We start from the raw sequence: 19,417 nt of genomic DNA, 5'->3' as shown, positions 1-19,417 counted from the left end.
CACATAGCACACTGAGCCACCACATAGCACATTGAGCCAACCACATAGCACATTGAGCCACCACATAGCACATTGAGCTCACCACATAGCACATTGAGCCACCACATAGCACATTGAGCCAACCACATAGCACACTGAGCCAACCACATAGCACACTGAGCCAACCACATAGCACATTGAGCCAACCACATAGCACATTGAGCCAACCACATAGCACATTGAGCTACCACATAGCACATTGAGCTACCACATAGCACATTGAGCCACCACATAGCACATTGAGCTACCACATAGCACATTGAGCTCCCCACATAGCACATTGAGCCACCACATAGCACATTGAGCCACCACATAGCACATTGAGCTACCACATAGCACATTGAGCTACCACATAGCACATTGAGCTACCACATAGCACATTGAGCTACCACATAGCACACTGAGCTACTAGATAGCACATTGAGCTACCACATAGCACATTGAGCTACCACATAGCACATTGAGCCAACCACATAGCACATTGAGCTCACCACATAGCACATTGAGCTCACCACATAGCACATTGAGCTACCACATAGCACATTGAGCTACCACATAGCACATTGAGCTACCACATAGCACATTGAGCTACCACATAGCACATTGAGCTACCACATAGCACATTGAGCTACCACATAGCACATTGAGCTACCACATAGCACATTGAGCTCACCACATAGCACATTGAGCCACCACATAGCACATTGAGCTACCACAAACTAACAGTTAAGACCAATATTAAAACCATAGTCAAGAGGAGTTGTTATAGCTGCATTGCCGATTACTGAACAGAATCTCTGCCTTATTATATATATATATATATATATATATATATATATATATATATATATATATATATATATATAATATACTGTAACTTTGACAGAAACTCTGCCTGGAGCTTTACAATAAAAAGTCTTAACCCTTTCACTGTCAGAGGGGCCACAAATGCATTGGTTTGGCATTAATGTGGCTAAAGCACCAATCTTCTTATTCATTTGATTTATTTCAACATTTTCTGAATCCACTGGTCTACTAGAGTGTGACCCCCCTCCCCCCTCCCCCCTCTTACCTCAGGGAGACACCACGTCTTGTTCAGGATTAGGGAATGTGTGTGAGAATGTTAAATGTTTACATTTTGTTTCCTGTACTAATACATAGCCTTGCCTCTATTATATTATACTTGCGATGCTAAATACTGCTGACTTGTCCATTTAAGCCTTTTACAAAAAAAAAAGCTCCCCCTGCCCCCCTGTGCATCATATCAGTAACTCCTGATTTTCGTGTTCTCCACATCATTTGTTAGTCTGGGCAGTAGTTGTAGAAATTAGCAGCATGCTCTTATTGGCAGAGTATTTCTACAGTATATTGGTTATGGGCACTGCACTGTGTGAGATCCTGCATTGATTACCAGTGCCAGATCCTTTTACACTTGTGACTTTCGCCCTCTGACCTAGCAATAAAAATGAGGTTGACTGTTATATATGTCAGTAAATCATTGTACCCATAGTATTCTTCTGTGCAACCTGCATCATTCATTAATAGTACATAGTAAGAATAAGGAATTATAGTGATCTCATCATGTGTGGGATAATTTTTAGCAGCTATACATTTTCATTTATACAAAGTTAACGCTCCTGTTTGCCATGTCCCTTCACAGTTGGCAAACCTTCAGAATTGTGTTCTTCGCCCGCAAGTATATCTTTCTTGTCTTAATTTAATTTTATTGTGTTTTTTGCTTTTGATCCCTTGTAATACGTATGGGCTGGTCTGTCAGCGTCACGAGGTCCAGCGGGTGTACATCACTGCTAAATGTCTTGACTATACATCTGGCACATATTGAAATGTATCCCCTTCAATGCCAGAAAAGTGGCCTTCAGAGTCAGACTCTTCTGTCTGCAAAAGGGAACTGGAATATAAAAACCACATGTTAATATTCTCCCTGCTAGGGACCCACAAGTTCTGCGATGTTCATCAGGTCTAAAGATTCCGGAAAGTATTCATAAATCAAGTCCTTGATCTATGTTTTGTTGTTTGGAATAGTCTGTTCTTCCATTTGCTTTCATGTCCTTCCCAGAAGTTGAATTATTGGATTAGTATTTCTATGAGTCGCTAAACAGCAAAGTACAATTTCCCATCTTTTCCAAAAGGCGAAGGCGCCGTCGACTCCTTCAGTGACCCCAACAAGGAAAACACTCTTAGTCAGATGGCCAAGATGGAAATTTCCCTTTCATTGACTAGCAAATTTGATTTCCGTGAAGGTGAAGCTAAAGACATGAAGAGCCTGATGATCAAGTAAGGATTATCGCCTAGTGAATCATTTCTTGGTACGTCCAAGTCTTCCTGTCTTCCTTTTATTTAGGAACATGTGATCAAAAATGTATTTATCTTTAATTGGTGGATATCTTAGGGAATTACTTTGTTCTACTACTTGGTCAATCATTTTGAAACCACTTTTTCACCTGTTACAATGCCCCATTGACATATAGGAAAGCATGGTCTTCCGCATTTTTAGTTTTCTTAACACATACAGGTACATATTATTAGTCCTCCAGTGCTCCAGGCAACTTTAAGGTACCTTAGGGGGGGCATCTTTCAGAGAGAGACACATCAGGTCAAGCGATCTAAGTTTGAAACTGGAGTGGTAGTCTCCGTTCAAATGTGAGGAAGTATTTTTTTTTTTACTGAAAGAGGAGTAATTGTATCAAACGGCCTTCCAGGAAATGTGGTTCGGCAAATAGTCACAGCATTAAAGAATGTTTGAGACAGACACCCAAGGCGATATGAAGTACTGAATAAAGAGGTTGTTAACCTTTTTAGAGACTGTGTTATTGTTTTATGCAAGCGAAATGGGCAGGCTATGGACCAAAAAGTGTTACTTTGTTGCATGCTTTGCTTGAGAGAAGCGGGGTTGGAACACTGTGAGATGTCTAGATTTGGGGCGTATTCTAGCTGTGCCAATGAATGTAGCAGTGAAGCAGCAATAACAACTGTGTCTGTCCTTGGCAATTGTGTTTTGATGTTGAACAATACACATTTTGTTACAAAGAAAGGCTTATTTGGGATAGTCATTCTAGCCGGAATGGTAAATATAGATATAATAAGATATAGGTTATCTAGTTCGTTTTGTAGGTGTGTCTGTTAGCATTGCGCTGATGCCTGCTAATAGGTGTTGTTTGCTATTAATATTCTTGCTTTGTAAGGGTCACACCTGTTAGTTCATATTGTGATTGGTGTTAAATACTTAGGAGTAGCTAGTTCTAGAATGACTACATTGCAGTACTATATAACCTGTTGAAGTCCGCCATGCTATAAATAATGACTACAATATTTCTGTTAACTGTTTTCTGTACCTGTTCATAACTTCTTGCCAGTAACAAATGTCCTTCATGTTGTGCAACCAAGGCCACATCTGCATCTTGTTGTCATACACAGCACAATAAGATAAAGCCATAGGCATAGGCTGGCCAACTCCTGTCCGCAAGGGCCACCAACGGGTCAGGTTTTCAGGATATCTATGATTCAGCACGGGTGGCTCAATCAGTTGCTCAGTTACAATGAGCCACTGATTGTGCCACTAGTGTTGAAGCAGGGATAACCTGACCTGTTGGTGGCCCTTGAGGACTGGAGTTGGCCTCTCCTGCCATAGAGTTTAGTGAAGCATTAGATGGACTCTTAAAAGTTAATTTATACAACATTTGATAGAGGGGCGGGGGGGGGAATAAATATATATATATATTGACTCCTTATAAAAAAAAACTGTTATTGATTTGAAAAATAAGATGTATATTTAAAACATACACAGGAAAACACAAACAGTTTTCACTTACTAAAGCTTGATCTTCTTGCTCAATCAAGATTTTACTACTTTTTCCCCCTTCAGCCCACTCTCAAAAACCAATAAATGCATCCATCCTCCAGTATGTAGAAATGCACAACAACGTATTAAGAGCTTTATCGTGACAGACTGCGCAGGGTTTCTCACCTATGAAACACTTAATATATCCCTACATAGCTTTGAAATTATACACAGTAAAATAAAACTGATACACTTAACATGTAGCACTTAGGAGGTTACAGTTGCATTGCTTGTCTACGGATGTCTGGCTAAATCAGTACTAACAGAAAATTATCACCAGATTTATTAAAGGGAGGGGGCGGGAACCTATCCGTGTGGTTGTTTTCTTGGTAAATCTGGTAGCTTGTGGTTTTTGTACCAGTTTTCCAGCAGACACTTTGTTCATGGACCCGTGTAATGTTTTATTGAGGGACAATCTTTTTATGCTGCTATCTTTCTATTACAAAAGTGTGTTTCAAGGTTGACGGTTTAAACATTTTATGGGAAGAACATTTAAGCAATTTGTTTTGAGAAATGTCACTTTTGTGCGCAATGGTTTGCTACATGTCTAGGGAAAACACTTGCTTCAGTGTAATGGGAGACAAAATATTTTTAAACGTCCTGTTTATTTATTTTTTGTTTGTTTTCCTCTGCGTTTTGAGGTTGCAGAAACATTTTCCCATGTTTGTGTGATGCTTAAGACTGTCCCTTGCTGTTCTTGTTGTATATTATGATTAAACAGCAGTTTGATGGGAAAATTGCAGAAACTCCCATATACTGTATTCTTAGATTTTGGAAATAAATCCTTCGATGCATCATAACCGTTATCCTTTTGCCAAGCAGTGTTTATATCATGTTTTAGTCACAGTAACTTTTGCCGTTGGTCATTTTCTTGAAGTCCATTCTATGGAAACAATACATTGCAAGTAGTGGAAAATTGACACCTCATATTTTAACCAGACTGAACTTGCTTCCACACCGTGTGTAAAAACAAAAGTGAAAGTTACCGTGCACTAGATAGTGACAAATTAGTGATCATTACAAAAAAAGATGTCACGTGACTTGGGAGATATTAACATATAGATATATGTACTGTGTAAATAAATACAACACAGACTTAAAACAGTGATAAATCAAAAACAGCTGTGAATCAATATAGTGTCTATCACATACATACTGTAAGTGATTACAACATGTAGAGTATAGCGTAAAACCTGTGTTGTTGACAAATGAGATTCTGCTGCTGTTTAATTAGGATGGCTCAACATCCTGATTGACTAATAGAGAACAAAAAAAGAAGAAACAGCGCAAAAAATCTGATGGTGTAGTAAATTAATTGTATTGTGGTATTCAAGCAGCCGGTAAGTAATGCACGCACATCATAGTAAAATCAAGTAAGCCTGACATGTTATTGACATGTTACCAACATGGCAAAGACAGCTGATCCCCACACCGAGCGACGAATCCCAAGGGCTTTCTTTTTTTAAGATTGCAAAACTGTCAGAACAAAGTTTTATGTGTAATGTGATAGCCATGTGTACCTATGTACTATACAATTATATATCTACTGTACTTGTGTATATAACCTATTTCAGAGGTGGCCAACTTCAGTCCTCAAGGGCCACCAACTGGTCAGGTTTTAAGGCTATCTCTGCTTCGGCACAATTGACACTTAGGGGGCTATGCACTCAGCTCAATGGCTTTGCGTTCTGATGTTCCAAAAAAGCAGGTTCGTTAAAAAGTGAGGCCGGGGACGCGATTCACTAAGGCCTTGAGCCCATTTTTTAACGTACCTGCTCAAAATAGCTCAAAACAGCCACAGCGTACGTGTTGCTTTTTTCCCCCTGCTAGCGTTCTTAACCTTTACGTACACTAGCTGATAGAAAAAAAAGCCGCATATAACATTTGTATGGAGATTCTGCATCTCCATGCAAGACTGTTACAGGCGATCGTACACTAAATAAATACATTTTAATAATAGTGTACATGAGCAGGGGGTCTCAGGACCTGAGCCGCATTGGTTTCAGGTCCGACGACCCCCTACTTCAGGAGATACAGGCCCCGTTATGGGGTGCCGGCATCCCCTTTACTTTAAAGCTCCCGCGTCACGTGACCGGGACATTTAAATTCTGCAGGGGATACCGGCACCCCATAAAGGGGCCTGTATCTCCTGAAGTAGGGGGTCCCAGAGGCTGAAACCAATGCGGTTCAGCTCAGGAGACCCCCTGCACATCTACACTAGTATTAAAACACACATAACAATAAACAATAATTCATTACCGTAGCGGCTGCATTAATGTAAATTTTAATAATAGTGTGCGGGAGCAGGGGGTCCCCTGAGCTGAACCGCATTAATTTCTGCCTCAGAAACCCCCTGCTTCCCGAGTTACAGGCCCCGGTATGGGGCATCGGGTGCCAGTGTCGCCGCCATCTTTATAGCATCCAAGACGTGACGTGGGCTCCATAAAGATGGCGTTAGCAGCTGGCACCGATGCCCCAAACCGGGGCCTGTAACTCAGGACGCAGGGGGTCCCTGAGGCAGAAATCAATGCGGTTCAGCTCAGGGGACCCCCTGCTCCCGCACAATATTATTAAAATGTACATTAATGCAGCTTCATTACCTTAGCGGCTATCCGCTAAGGCAATGAAGGGGTTAAGGCATAATAGCATGTTTATTGGGGACAATTGCCCCCAATAAACATAGCAATATACAACACACATCCCCCCCGCCCCCTAACACATACAGTACTGTAATGGTCCAAAAAACTATTATCCACATATGGATAATAATGCATTTGCCCATTTTAAATACATATAAATTACAATAAATACAGTCAATATATATTACACTTACCTTTTACAGGCACCCACGATGAAGGCCGTCTTCATCCTCATCTTCATCCTGCCCATGCCCACTCCGTTGCTGAAAAACATAGACAAGAATAAAAACATCCAATGTAATGTCCCCTAACCCCTTAATCACCATAGCGGTTATTAACCATGGTGGCCGTTTTGGAAGAAACTAAAGAGGGATCCTCCTCCGTTTCATCACAGGTTAGATCGCATCCTATGCTCCATGGGAACGCACAACACGATCTAACCCAGAAACACCAGTATGCTACAAAGCTATACATTTCAAACCACTTTTATATACTCATTAGAATGGTCCTTTTCACAAAGTGAATTTGTGACTAATGTATTTCATTATGTTCAAGCATTCAAAGTGTGTTATTTTTTGTTCCTATATTAATAACCAGCTATGGCCTTCAAACCATATACGTCCTTGTATTTCTTTTTTTTTTTTTAACCCGATTAAGCCATTTGGCGGCAAAAATGTAAATAAGTGAACAGCTGTGGTAGCAGGAGTACTATCTAGCAGCTACTGCTAGATTAATGACTAGCCCACCCCCCCCCCATGCAGCTGCGGAAACCGGGTTGAAAACCCCAGCCCTAGAGAGACAGCAGAGCAATGGTGTAAGTGTAGTTAATGTCAGTGCAATGACAATATTTATCGTAAGTGCCCTGGGTGTGCAAAGAAGTAATTGTCAGTTCAGGATATTTAAATGCTAAATTTGGCGGGTGTGTTTTTTAAAATAAAACATGTATATATACAGTACATACAGGACACATCCTCCAAAAACAAGAAGGAACTGGCACTGCAGAGGTCTTCATACAAAAAAAGATTTTAATCCACACAGATTGACGTTTTGGTCAAATATACTGACCCCTTGACAAATTAATTTTTTTACATTTTTTTTTTTTTGTGTAAGAAGACCTTTGAAGTGCCGGTTCCTTCTAGGGGCAATATCTGGCCTAGTCCAGGAAGCGAACTGCTCCCTGGACACTTCCTTCCTCCACTGTCCAGACTGCCCAAAGCACCTTGATCCCCGCAGAGGGTATCCTGCTTCACAAGGACTGCCTCTCATCCCATTGGCTGGGACAGCCCATGTGTTCGATTTCCCCTCCCCCCCCCCCCCCCGAGGATTTGTAGTTCCGCCTCGGTGCATTAAGAGCCATTCAAAGATTGGCGACACTGCGCATGCGCAAAATGGCCACCCCACAATGTCCCAATTGCGCGGAGCTCCACAGACGGCTGAACAGCGGAGCAGTTCCCCGCACTGGAGGCAGTGTGTAGCACCTTTTTTTCACTTTGTTGTGATATTTGTAGTATGTAGATCAGTATGTTGTTTGTCTTCCTTGTCTCTCTTCCTCCGGGGTTTACCCCTCTCTGAGGGAGTATTTGTTTGGACAGCTGCATCTTGATAGTGAAGAAAGAAAGAAAAAATGATCGATATCAGCGCTGCTCCTTGGATGACAGACTCACCAGGAAGGTAATAAAATCAATTTATTAAATCTACATAAAACAGATACTAGAACATAACAAAAAAGACCTTCTCCCACATGTTTCGGGCGAGTTCGCCCTTTCTCAAGGAGTATGACAAGACATGAAGGGAGGGTGTTATTTATAACTCCCTTCTAATGGTTGAACTAATGTGTTGCACCTGATTAAATGACATATATGTAAATTTCTACACACAGGACTTCTATCACATAATCACAATAAGTATAGAAAGGAAAAAAGTTAAATGCATATAACATGCTAAATTTCTCATAACTTATCTTAATGTATACAACACGATATTATAAAGAATAACATAAAATGTATCAAATGTCCACAACTAATTAAAAATCAACAAAACCAATTTTAAAGAGTTTTTTGCTATATACAAAGAGACATAGCAAGATTAGACCATTGTATACTATATACAGGCATACCCCGCATTAACATACCCAATGGGACCGGAGCATGTATGTAAAGCGAAAATGTACTTAAAGTGAAGCACTACCTTTTCCCACTTATCGATGCATGTACTATACTGCAATCGTTATATGCGTGCATAACTGATGTAAATAACGCATTTGTAACAGTCTCTATAGTCTCCCTGCTTGCGCACAGCTTCGGTACAGGTAGGGAGACGGTATTGCTGTTCAGGACGTGATGACAGCCGCATGCGTGAGCTGCCATTTGCCTATTGGGCGATATGTACTTACTCGCGAGTGTACTTAAAGTGAGTGTACTTAAAGCGGGGTATGCCTGTATGACCCTGTTAACCACTTGATGACTACAAGTTAATCATAATATGTATAAATGTATAAATCATCATTTAATCAATTGAACTACATAATATAACAACATAGAGCAAAGAGAATAATGAATGTAATAACAATGAGGGGAGGGGGGAAAGAGGGGAGGGGGGAAAGGGGGAGGGTGGGAAAGGGGAGGGGAGGGGGGAAAAGGGTGCGGGGGAGGGGAGGGGGGAAAAGGGTGCAGGGGAGGGGGGAAAGAGGGGAGGGGGGAGGGGATGGGGGGAAGGAAGGGAAGGGAGTGGAAGGGAGGGGGAAGAAAGAAAAAAGAGGGGGGGTGGAAAGAAAAAAAAAGGAAAAAGAAAATGACAGAGCATAAAGAAAATAATAATGAAAAACAGTAATATCCGTTATTAAACCGTAGGGATCACAGAAATACCTTCAGGTCCCATTCTGTATTGAGACCCTTTGGTATTAATGTATCAATGGTGAAGATCCAGAACGCTTCGCGTTGGTAAAGAGTCCTGGATCTGTCTCCACCGCGTTTATGAGCTTTGACATGCTCTAAAACAATACATTTTAAATTTTTGAGACTTCCAGACTGACATTCTTTAAAGTGATTAGACACGGGATGTGTAATGTCTAAACTTTTTATATGTCTACCCTTGTCTACAGAGTTTTTCTAGGCACATATGTCCCACAGCTCTAACAATACTCTACAATAAAATACTGCGGACTTCTCGGCATATGAGGACAACCACCATCAAAGGCCCTGACACACCGGTTACCTGCTTTGGAAATTCTAACTTCACCACTACATACCCCACATAGAACAGGGTAGCTGGCATTACTTAGGCCCAACATAACCAGGCCCTCCAGAGATTGCAGTGGCAGATATTTAAGGTATCGATCATACCAGGGTTTGAAAATGATGGATACCTGAGGCCCACTATCCAAGAGGACATTGTATGTTTGCCCCTCTATCTTCGCTTACACCCACGCTGATGGTCTCAAAGTCCTCGAGGCATATGGGAAGTGTTATGGTCTCCTGCTGTTTCTGTTCGAAAGGAGCCTTTCTGCACCTATGGCCCAGTATGCTCCTTGTCTGGGTCCCAAGGATGTTTCCCGAGTTAGAGCGGGATCGGATGAACTGCTGAACTGCTTGAGGTAGATTCTCCCAATTTCAGAAACAGATGGCATAGTTGCCTCCTTCTCCACATATGTAGCAGAAGTCCGACCCTACATTTTTTTTCTCTCAATTCCCCCATGGTTTCCTTCCCCATCTAGCATTTGACTCCCTACGTGGTGGCCACTGTGTTTCTCCCCTGGGCTCCTCCTGAGAGTTCTCACTAAGCACATCTTCTATTTGCATGGCAGTCATCAATTCCAGTATTCCTCCAGATAGTTCACTCGCCTTGTCCATCCCCATTTGTTTCTCACTCAGCATATAGGGTGTCGCACCTTGTGGCGGCCATTCTTCAATGACCCAGGCTCCTGCAGTACTGTCTCCTGATCCTCATTGACTACCTGCTGCCAGGCGGAGTGCCATCTGTTCTTCCTCATCCCTTATTTCTCTCAGTAGTTGTAGAAACTTGGGAGCAGCCTCCTTCTGTTCTCTGAGTCTTAGACATAGAGTAATTACATCTCCATCTGGCACTCCCCAAATATGCTGTTCTACTTTGGCAGGGTGAACCCGGTCAGGTGCAACACCCTTACTCCTCACAACTTTCAGCAGAGCTACCGCGATCCTATGTAGAAACTCAGGGAGTTTTTCGTCCTCTTCCTGATACATTCCCCTGAATTGGAAATACAGTACAGTTCCTCCTGGTACCAAACATGTTTTCCAATGCCCGTAGTTACCCACTAGGGGTGCTAGCTTCATTTTCTTCCCTATGTCTAACGTTAGGCTTTCCGCCATCCGGACCTTCTTACAAATACCATAGCTAGTTAAACTATGATGTGGACCAACGGAGGAACCCACTAGATTCAGTGGGAGGCATTGGGTCTGGTTACAACGAGGACCTTCTGTGCATGAGGGCACTAATGCTGTGCACTGCTGAATACATGGTTTGCTCTACTTTCATTAGTAATGCTACAGTGTAGCCACGAATAAGAGCTTTAGGTATCATTTGGTAACCCTTTGTGCAGCTTTACCAGCTGAATCTTTAGTAACACTACAGTGCACTGTTTACAGATACTTTGAGGTTTTAACAATATATATACCAGTTCAATGATGTATAGCAGCACCGCTTAATGTGAGATATGATATTGCAGGGAAAACAGATGATGTGTAAAGACACTTTCTTCCCTTTCCCTATTGACCATTAATATATCTGGATGGAGTATTGCCATTTATAAACATCAGGCATTTATGTGTTTAACTCACCGCTGCACACTCAGTGTATACAAAGCCAGGAATTACACTTCCTTATAAGTCTACACTAGGTAGGATATTTACATATATTCATAAAGAACATTTGTCCAGTGAATGTATTTAGGATTGTAGACCACATCCTATTTATGAGAAAATTACCTTTTTTTTCCATGTATGGTGAAACACATAGGCGCTCATTATTTGTTGAGGTTTTAATATTAGTTAAGTGTTTTCTTTTTGATATGTAATTAAAATGTATTTATTTTCATTATTCGTGGAGGAGAGTGCATCTTTAGGGGTTCTATTTCTTGGATAAATATCATTGTCACACTTACACAATACATATGCAGTCTTAGGGGCCGATTCACTAAGCTACGTTAACTAGCGCTAAAATGGGTTATATCGCTCGGCTGCAAAAGGCTGAAGCCATAAGCGCTATTCACTAAGGCTGTTTGGCGCGTTTACGGCCTGCCTTGGCCAAAAGGACCATAGCGCGCGATCACCTTCACCTTTAAAAGTTATTTAGCACGATAACTATTATAAACAAAGCAGCCTGTAAGAACTGCATGGAGACGCTGCGTCTCAATGTACGGCTCTTACAGGCTATCGTGCTGTACAAAAATGATTTTTAATAGTAGTATACATGAGCAGGGGGTCTCCTGAGCTTAACCGCATTGGTTTCAGGTCCGAGGAACCCCTATTTCAGGACATACAGGCCCCGTTATGGGGTGCTGGTATCCCCTGCAGAATTTAAATGTCCCGGTCACGTGACACGGGAGCTTTAAAGGGCAGGGGATACCGGCACCCCATAACGGGGCCTATATCTCCTGAAGTAGGGGGTCCTCGGACTTGAAACCAATGCGGTTCAGCTCCGGAGACCCCCTGCACATCTACACTAGTATTAAAAACACATAACAATAAATAATAATTCATTACCATAGCGGCTAGCCGCTATGGTAATGAAGCTGCTTTAATGTACATTTTAATAATAGTGTGCGGGAGCAGGGGGTCCCCTGAGCTGAACAGCATTGCTTTGTGGCTCAGAGACCCCCTGTTTCCCGAGTTACAGGCCCCGTATGGGGCATCGGTGCCAGTGTCGGTGCCAGTGTCGGAGCCATCTTTATAGCGTCCAAGACGCGACGTGGGCTCAATAAAGATGGCGTCCACACTGGCACCGACGCCCCTTACCGGGGCCTGTAACTCGGGAAGCAGGGGGTCTCTGAGCCACAAATCAATGCTGTTCAGCTCAGGGGACCCCCTGCTCCCGCACACATTAAAAATACATTAAAGCAGCTTCATTACCTTAGCGGCTATCCGCTAAGGCAATGAAGGGGTTAAGGCATAATAGCATGTTTATTGGGGACAATTGCCCCCAATAAACATGGCTATACACAACACACATCCCCCCCGCCCCCTAACACATACACACTACAGTAATGGGCAAAATTACTATTATCCACATATGGATAATAATGCATTTGCCCAATAAATATACATTAATCACAATAAATACATTTTGTACTCACCCTTGTCCGGCAACCACGATGAAGGCCACCCTCATCTTCCTCCCCGTCCATACACTGGGGTGCTGAAAAATATACACAATAAGAAAAAAAGCAAAACTAATGTCCCCTAACCCCTTAATGACCTTAGCGGTTATTAACCACTACAGTCATTAAGGGGTTAAGCCACCGTGACCCGATACCCACCCATCACCCATTTATTTGTACAGTGGCTTCATCATGTATATATATATGTGTATATATATATATATATATATATATATATATATATATATATATATTATAATATATATATATATATATATATATATATATATATATATATATATATATATATATATATATATATACTGTATATGCATGATTAACCAAAATACAAATAAATACTGTACATGGCCAAATACAAATCTCTCCAAATATCAAACAGCACCAAGCAAAATCAATATCTAATAAATGCAAATACAAACACTCAATTTGACAATGTGTACATGATACAATTAATCTTTGCATCATGTATACTATGTCAACCAATTCTCCAAATCAAATACACTAATCCAAACAAGATACAAATACAATCATTAAAGAAAAACAAAGCATAAACACAATTAAATTACCATCAATTACAATCAAAATCAATTACACACTTCAAATCCTACAAGCAAACCATTATGAAAATTAATCTATGTCAAAGTAACAATCAAAATAAATCTATATTCCAAAAATAAGCCAATACAATAATCTATAGCAAACAGCCTTTAACTAAACATTTGCACAAATGAAATGTACATTAGCAACACATTTTTACACAAAACAGAAAATTGCAATTCCAATAAAAATCCAAACACAAGGCAAGCAACAAGTTTTTATTATACCTGTATGTATGTCCATCTATAGTTTACAGACATAAATACAGATGCAATAAAAGAGCATGAAAAACAATTGAATCACATTAAAAATCAACATACAATACAACCACTGATTTGTCCTGTACGTATGTATATCCATAGTGACATACATAAATTCAGGCCAAATAATTGGACATAAAAAAATGGACGTCAGGAAAAAAATGCAAAAAAACCTGTAAAATAAAAATAAAATACATTCAACAACATAAACCAGGTAACCATAAAATAAAAAAACCCATTACAATCCACATGTGTCTGTATCTTCTTTTTTCAATTTGTAATCCATAGTGGGGGTCTTCTTCTTGTGGGACATTAGTTTTGCTTTTTTTCTTATTGTGTATATTTTTCAGCACCCCAGGGTATGGACGGGGAGGAAGATGTGGGTGGCCTTCATCGTGGGTGCCGGACAAGGGTGAGTACAAAATGTATTTAATGTTTTATTGTGATTAATGTATATTTAATGGGCAAATGCATTATTATCCATATGTGGATAATAGTAATTTTACCCATTAATGTATAGTATGTGTTAGGGTACGGGAGTATTTTTTTAGAGTATTGTTTAATTTTGGGGGGCACACCATTGCTACCGCAGGCCCGCGGATGGCCGCGGGGACCCCCAGACACCCCCGCGGGGACCCCCGGACACCCCCGCGGGCACCCCCGGACACCCTCGCGGCCCTGTTGTATGGATGGTGTGCCAGCAAAAAGGTAAACAAAGAATTTTTTTCTAAGTCCAGCTTCTTTTGCGCCTGCCTTTAGCTGGCGCGTTTGTTTGGCGCGTTTTTTAAGGCCGATTCACTTAGCGCTGCTTAGTGAATCGGTAGTACTGGCAAAAATCAGCGCAATAGGCTGATCATGCGCATTTTGCGCAGAGGGCAAAAAAAAGCCCTTTTAGACCGATAAAGCGTAGTTATTACTGCTTAGTGAATTGCACTGCAGCCTTATCGGGCTTAAAGGGTACTTTGCACTCTTAAAGCCACTTAACGGAGCTTAGTGAATCGGCCCCTTAGTATTGTAACACATCATTTTCCCCTTTATTTGAATTTGTCCCCACAGGGGATTCGCACCTATCACTCCATTGATACTTGCATCATCAGTCGTATCTGGTGTTGCTAGAAGTAGGGCATTAATACTTTCCAGGCCTTCCCATGCACACTACTCACTTAATGGCCACCGCCATAGTGGGCATAGGCAAGGGCGTCTAGCGACCTTTGTAACTGGACCCGCATTTGGACGTACAAATGTGAAAACTTATTGTGTCACCCCAATTAAAGAAACAATATCTTCAAAGTACAGGTCTCCTCTGGGACAGAGATACAGAGTAGAGCTCAACTCACCAGTTCATAATGAAGTTCTCCATTTAATGTGACAGCCAAGAACAGTGAAAAACAACGTTTCAGGTCCCATATGGACCTTTCAGCCATATGGGACCTGAAACGTTGTTTTTCCACTATTGTTGACTGTTCTTGACATTAAATGGAGACCTTCATTATGAACTTGTAAGTAGATCTCTACTTTGTATCTCTGTCACTCACCCAGTCAGTCAGTCACCCACCCAGCTAGTCACCCAGTCAGTCATCCACCCAGTCACCCACCCAGTCAGTCACTCACCCAGTCAGTCAGTCACCCACCTACCTAGTCACCCAGTCAGTCATCCACCCAGTCACCCACCCAGTCAGTCACCCACCCACCCAGTCAGTCACCCTGTCAGTCAGTCACCCACTGACGAAGAAGAACTACCTTTGAAACGCGTAGGGTTGCCGGGAGGACCAGTTTCGTTGGAGTACCAAGAGACCCGGAAGTGACGTAGAATGCCGGCTGGATCGGCGGTGGATGTCGCGGAGACCGGAGAAGGTTGCTGAACACCACGAATTGGTCTGTGCTTATGTTTTTACACTGTCTTGTGTAAATGTAATCCTGATTTTACACATAAAGCTGAGATTTTACAAAAGAAGCCTTCTGAATCATTCCCCATAATTGCGGACGTGAAGACTGCCAAGAAACCTTTATGTTCCCGATTGCAGGCACTGAAATGTAAGTGCATATCTCACCACTTATCAGTGCACGCTGTATGCTGTGAACTTGCTTCACTATTGTGTTTTTTCGTTCTCTTCTCCTGTACTCTCTTTAAACGAGGTGCGCTGATCATCTTGAAAATCTATTATTGCTGAGAATTGGGAACAGTTCTACTCTTCAAGCTGCACCAAATTACTCATACAAGTTTGGATTATAGTTAGAGGTCTTCCTTTATGTTATCAACAATTGTACGTCTGTTATGTAGATTAACACTATACAGTATAAGAAGCACAATGTAGACAATGAACCGATAACTAAATTGATGTCACTGTATTATGTCAACAAGTGCCAAATACAGTGCGGTAGGTTCATTAAAGGAGAAATAGGAGTTTTCCCGTTGTTGTTGTTGTTGTTATTATTATTATTATTATTTTATTATATTGTAGCTCATAAATGTGTTAAACTGTTTTAATCTAATCTGAAACACTAAGAATACTATAAAGTTTGAGTTCAAAGTGTGTTCAAAATGTCCGCCACTTTCTAATTGGATAATCGATAATGCAGGGATCCAGCTCGTCCCATTCCTGAATGATATATTGTTTTACAAATTAGTTGTTTTTTTTCAGTCCTCCTAGTGACATCCTTTATCAGAAAACGTTTTATGTAAGCGTTTGTCTGTGAATACAGTGCCAATTATCAGTACAATACAAAAGGGATAGCAGATATAGTGCTACCCTGCACATAAATATCTCAAGTGTAGATATAAATTCTCATATAGAGCATATGAAATAAGTTGCGTTCCTATTTCAGTGTGGAACGGTGTACTAACTGATTGAAAAATGTAGCTGTGAGCCTCCTTAAGATGATATTCACTATCAAAAAGTAAAACTGCAGTAAGCCTGAGAGTTAGAAGCTCACTGAAAACCCCAGAAGCAACTGAAAATCCACTACAATGCCCAAATATAAAACGTATTTGAATTAATTCTGACTTGAAAGCTGAACTGGTTAATTCTGCAAAAGGAGTTCATTTTCTGTCGGGATGGATAAACATTTGTACATCTGTTGTGGGCTGCAGCTCTCAGAAACTACAACCAAATAACTCGCATCTGTAATACCTTTCAGGGAGAAAAAGTGGGACTTGTTGATGGAAAAAAAAAAAAAAGATTGGGAAGGAGAAGAGAAAGTGGGACATGGGGAAAGTCAAAACACAGGGAGTATGTGAATCAAGTTCGGTCTAAAAGGGGAGAAGAAAGGTCACATGAGCGGAGCAAGAAGGAGATATGGGATGTATGTGGAGAGCATAAAGAGCTATGTGAGAGACCATGGGAGAGATGGGAAAGAGAGGAGGTCCAGATGTGTAGAGAGAAATAGAAATGAGGCAGAAGGATGGAGAAAGAGCCACAATAAGACTAAGATAGGGGGCAACTTGGATGGAGAAAGTTGCATAGAACAAGAAAGTCCGAGAGAAATAATGGGACAGGTTGGGAGTGACTGGAAGATGTACAGCAGAGTTGAAAGGAGCGATAGGGAGAAGAGAGGATATTTTCCAGAAAAAGGAAAAAATAGCACCTTCAATTTCGCATTTGAAATGTTAAGAAAAGGCAGTAGAAGTTGTAACTTTCAAAATGTTAGCCTTTGAATTTGACTGTTTTCTTCCTTCTTGCTTTTAAAAGGTATTTCTTCTTCAGTGCTACCCATGTAAATAAAAGAGATACATATTTATCGGTCCACATTGCAAAAGGAAACGGCAAGGGATTTTATATAAAATATATGCTGATTTTTGTGATAACCAGTTGAAAACCACCGGGTTTCTGACTTGTGTATGTGTCTATTTTCAGAAACGCACTTGGCAAAGAAGCACCAAAAAAGCCTTATTAAGGCTGCAAAACCATCCGAGTTGTGAAGTGTTGTTGTCGTCAGACGGAAGGGTCATTGAAAGTTCATGATCACAGAAGATGCATTTGCTGTACGTGTGAAAAATGTATCTCTGGCTGTTAAAAGTGACAGAAGCCATTAAAGCTTATCTTTAGAACGTGTGGGAACGCTCATTATGCTGTTTGGCTACATTTATGAATTTATCATATGTGGATTTATACATACATTTGGGAAGTGCCTAATATGTTCTATCTACACTATGTGTACATTCAGTTTCTTCACAGCACACACTGTAGAATGTAGGATTTTATGTAACTACACTGGTGACACACTTTATTCGAGCTCGGCTAGTCCCACGAATTCGGGTATACCCGGGTGTATTGAGGTTTGTGACTGTTTTCTGCCCGAGTACATTGAGGTATTTTCCAGGCAGGGATTGAAGCATTTTATTCCCGCTGGCTGCAATACTGCACAGTATATATATATATACTGCATTACAATTCATGAATTTATGCCATCTGGTAGACACGCGAAGCATTGCAGCCTATTAAATCCTAATCATTACCATTTAACAGATCAGCCGCCCGTCAGCCAGGCATGAACCCAGGCTGGGAAGGCAAACGCAACGGGGCTTGTCAGAGGTGAGGAGCGGCGCATTCCAGGTATCTGCCAGGTACATACTGGGTATTTGCTCGAATAAAGTGTGTCGGTGCAGTAGGAGCATTCAGATGTTTGTGCCTTAACATGGGAGCTAAGAGGACAGGCAGGGCAATCTACTTGCTGTAGGAACCGCTTATCCACTGCAGGAAAATCACTAATGATTTGGTCATCAGTGTAAAAATAATATGCAATATGCAATGCATGTGTCTGCGCACACCTGTGCATAGTACACTTGCAGAAGAAACTTAGGCCGTGATTATACCAAAAAGTGCAGGCGGCTCAAAAACAAAATGCAGAAATCCTATTAAGGTAAACATACCTTGAGTGACATGTGTGCCGCCTGGAACTGCAGGGCGGCAGGCTGGAGAGCAGACATCAGAATTTGTTCTTGACAAGCGACAGTCGCGTGATGTTCAGGCGGAGCGGTTCAGCCAATGAGGGTGAACTGCTCATGGCCACGCTCCCTGTCTCCTCTGGCTGCGTCCTGCCTGTAGTTCAACTAGCAGGATCGCAGCTGTGATGTCACCGCATCGCGCTGCCGCCCAGCAGCTCCTGGTATAATCATAGCCTTATGTATCCATGTATAAAAAATGGTATACAGTTCTTTCTCATGCTGGCAGTAAAACCTGGTAAGTATGCAGGATTGCCAGCATCAATCATGGAGGTTTGCCCTCACACTCTGGTGAGGTGTCATATGTAGCAAAGGAAATGACAACATGCTTTGTGTCCACTATTAGTGACACAGGGGTGAGTCATTTGTAGAACCTATATAAGACACAGCACTGCCAAAAGTTAGGTGATTCAAGAGTGTTCTGTAGTGGTTGGAGTTCAAGTGTGTTAATCAAGGGATCAGTATGGTCCAGTTCTGGAGGTCTGCAGCAGTTAAGGCTGTCAGATATACCAAATAGAATCTACACTGTGATCAGGGACCTGACACAGGTGGTGATCTCCCTGAAGGGAGAGGTGACCCAACTCCATTGGGAGGGAAGGACCTTCTGAAGGGAGTTACAGCATAACGATGAGCGGCTAAGAACGACCACTGTGAGGGGCAGGCTGCTAAAGATGTTAATAAAGATGCCCAGATTCAACAGACCCTTGCTGT

At 41.5% G+C, this 19,417-nt stretch overlaps 1 protein-coding gene across 1 annotated transcript in view; it reads left to right on the top strand.

The window, feature by feature from the left end:
- Positions 1 to 17,766, top strand: part of IQGAP2 (IQ motif containing GTPase activating protein 2) — a 501,518-nt gene extending 483,752 nt beyond the window's left edge. The window contains exons 32-33 of the mRNA XM_075591289.1: positions 2,190 to 2,334; positions 17,619 to 17,766. Coding sequence (XP_075447404.1) covers positions 2,190 to 2,334; positions 17,619 to 17,658 — 185 coding nt within the window. The 3' untranslated portion in view covers positions 17,659 to 17,766. The remainder of the gene's footprint in view (positions 1 to 2,189; positions 2,335 to 17,618) is intronic.
- The last annotated feature ends 1,651 nt before the right edge of the window (positions 17,767 to 19,417 follow it).

The sequence above is a fragment of the Ascaphus truei genome, chromosome 1 (genome assembly GCF_040206685.1).
Source record: "Ascaphus truei isolate aAscTru1 chromosome 1, aAscTru1.hap1, whole genome shotgun sequence".
NCBI classification, from domain to species: domain Eukaryota; kingdom Metazoa; phylum Chordata; class Amphibia; order Anura; family Ascaphidae; genus Ascaphus; species Ascaphus truei.
This window is presented reverse-complemented; position numbering and strand designations above follow the sequence as displayed.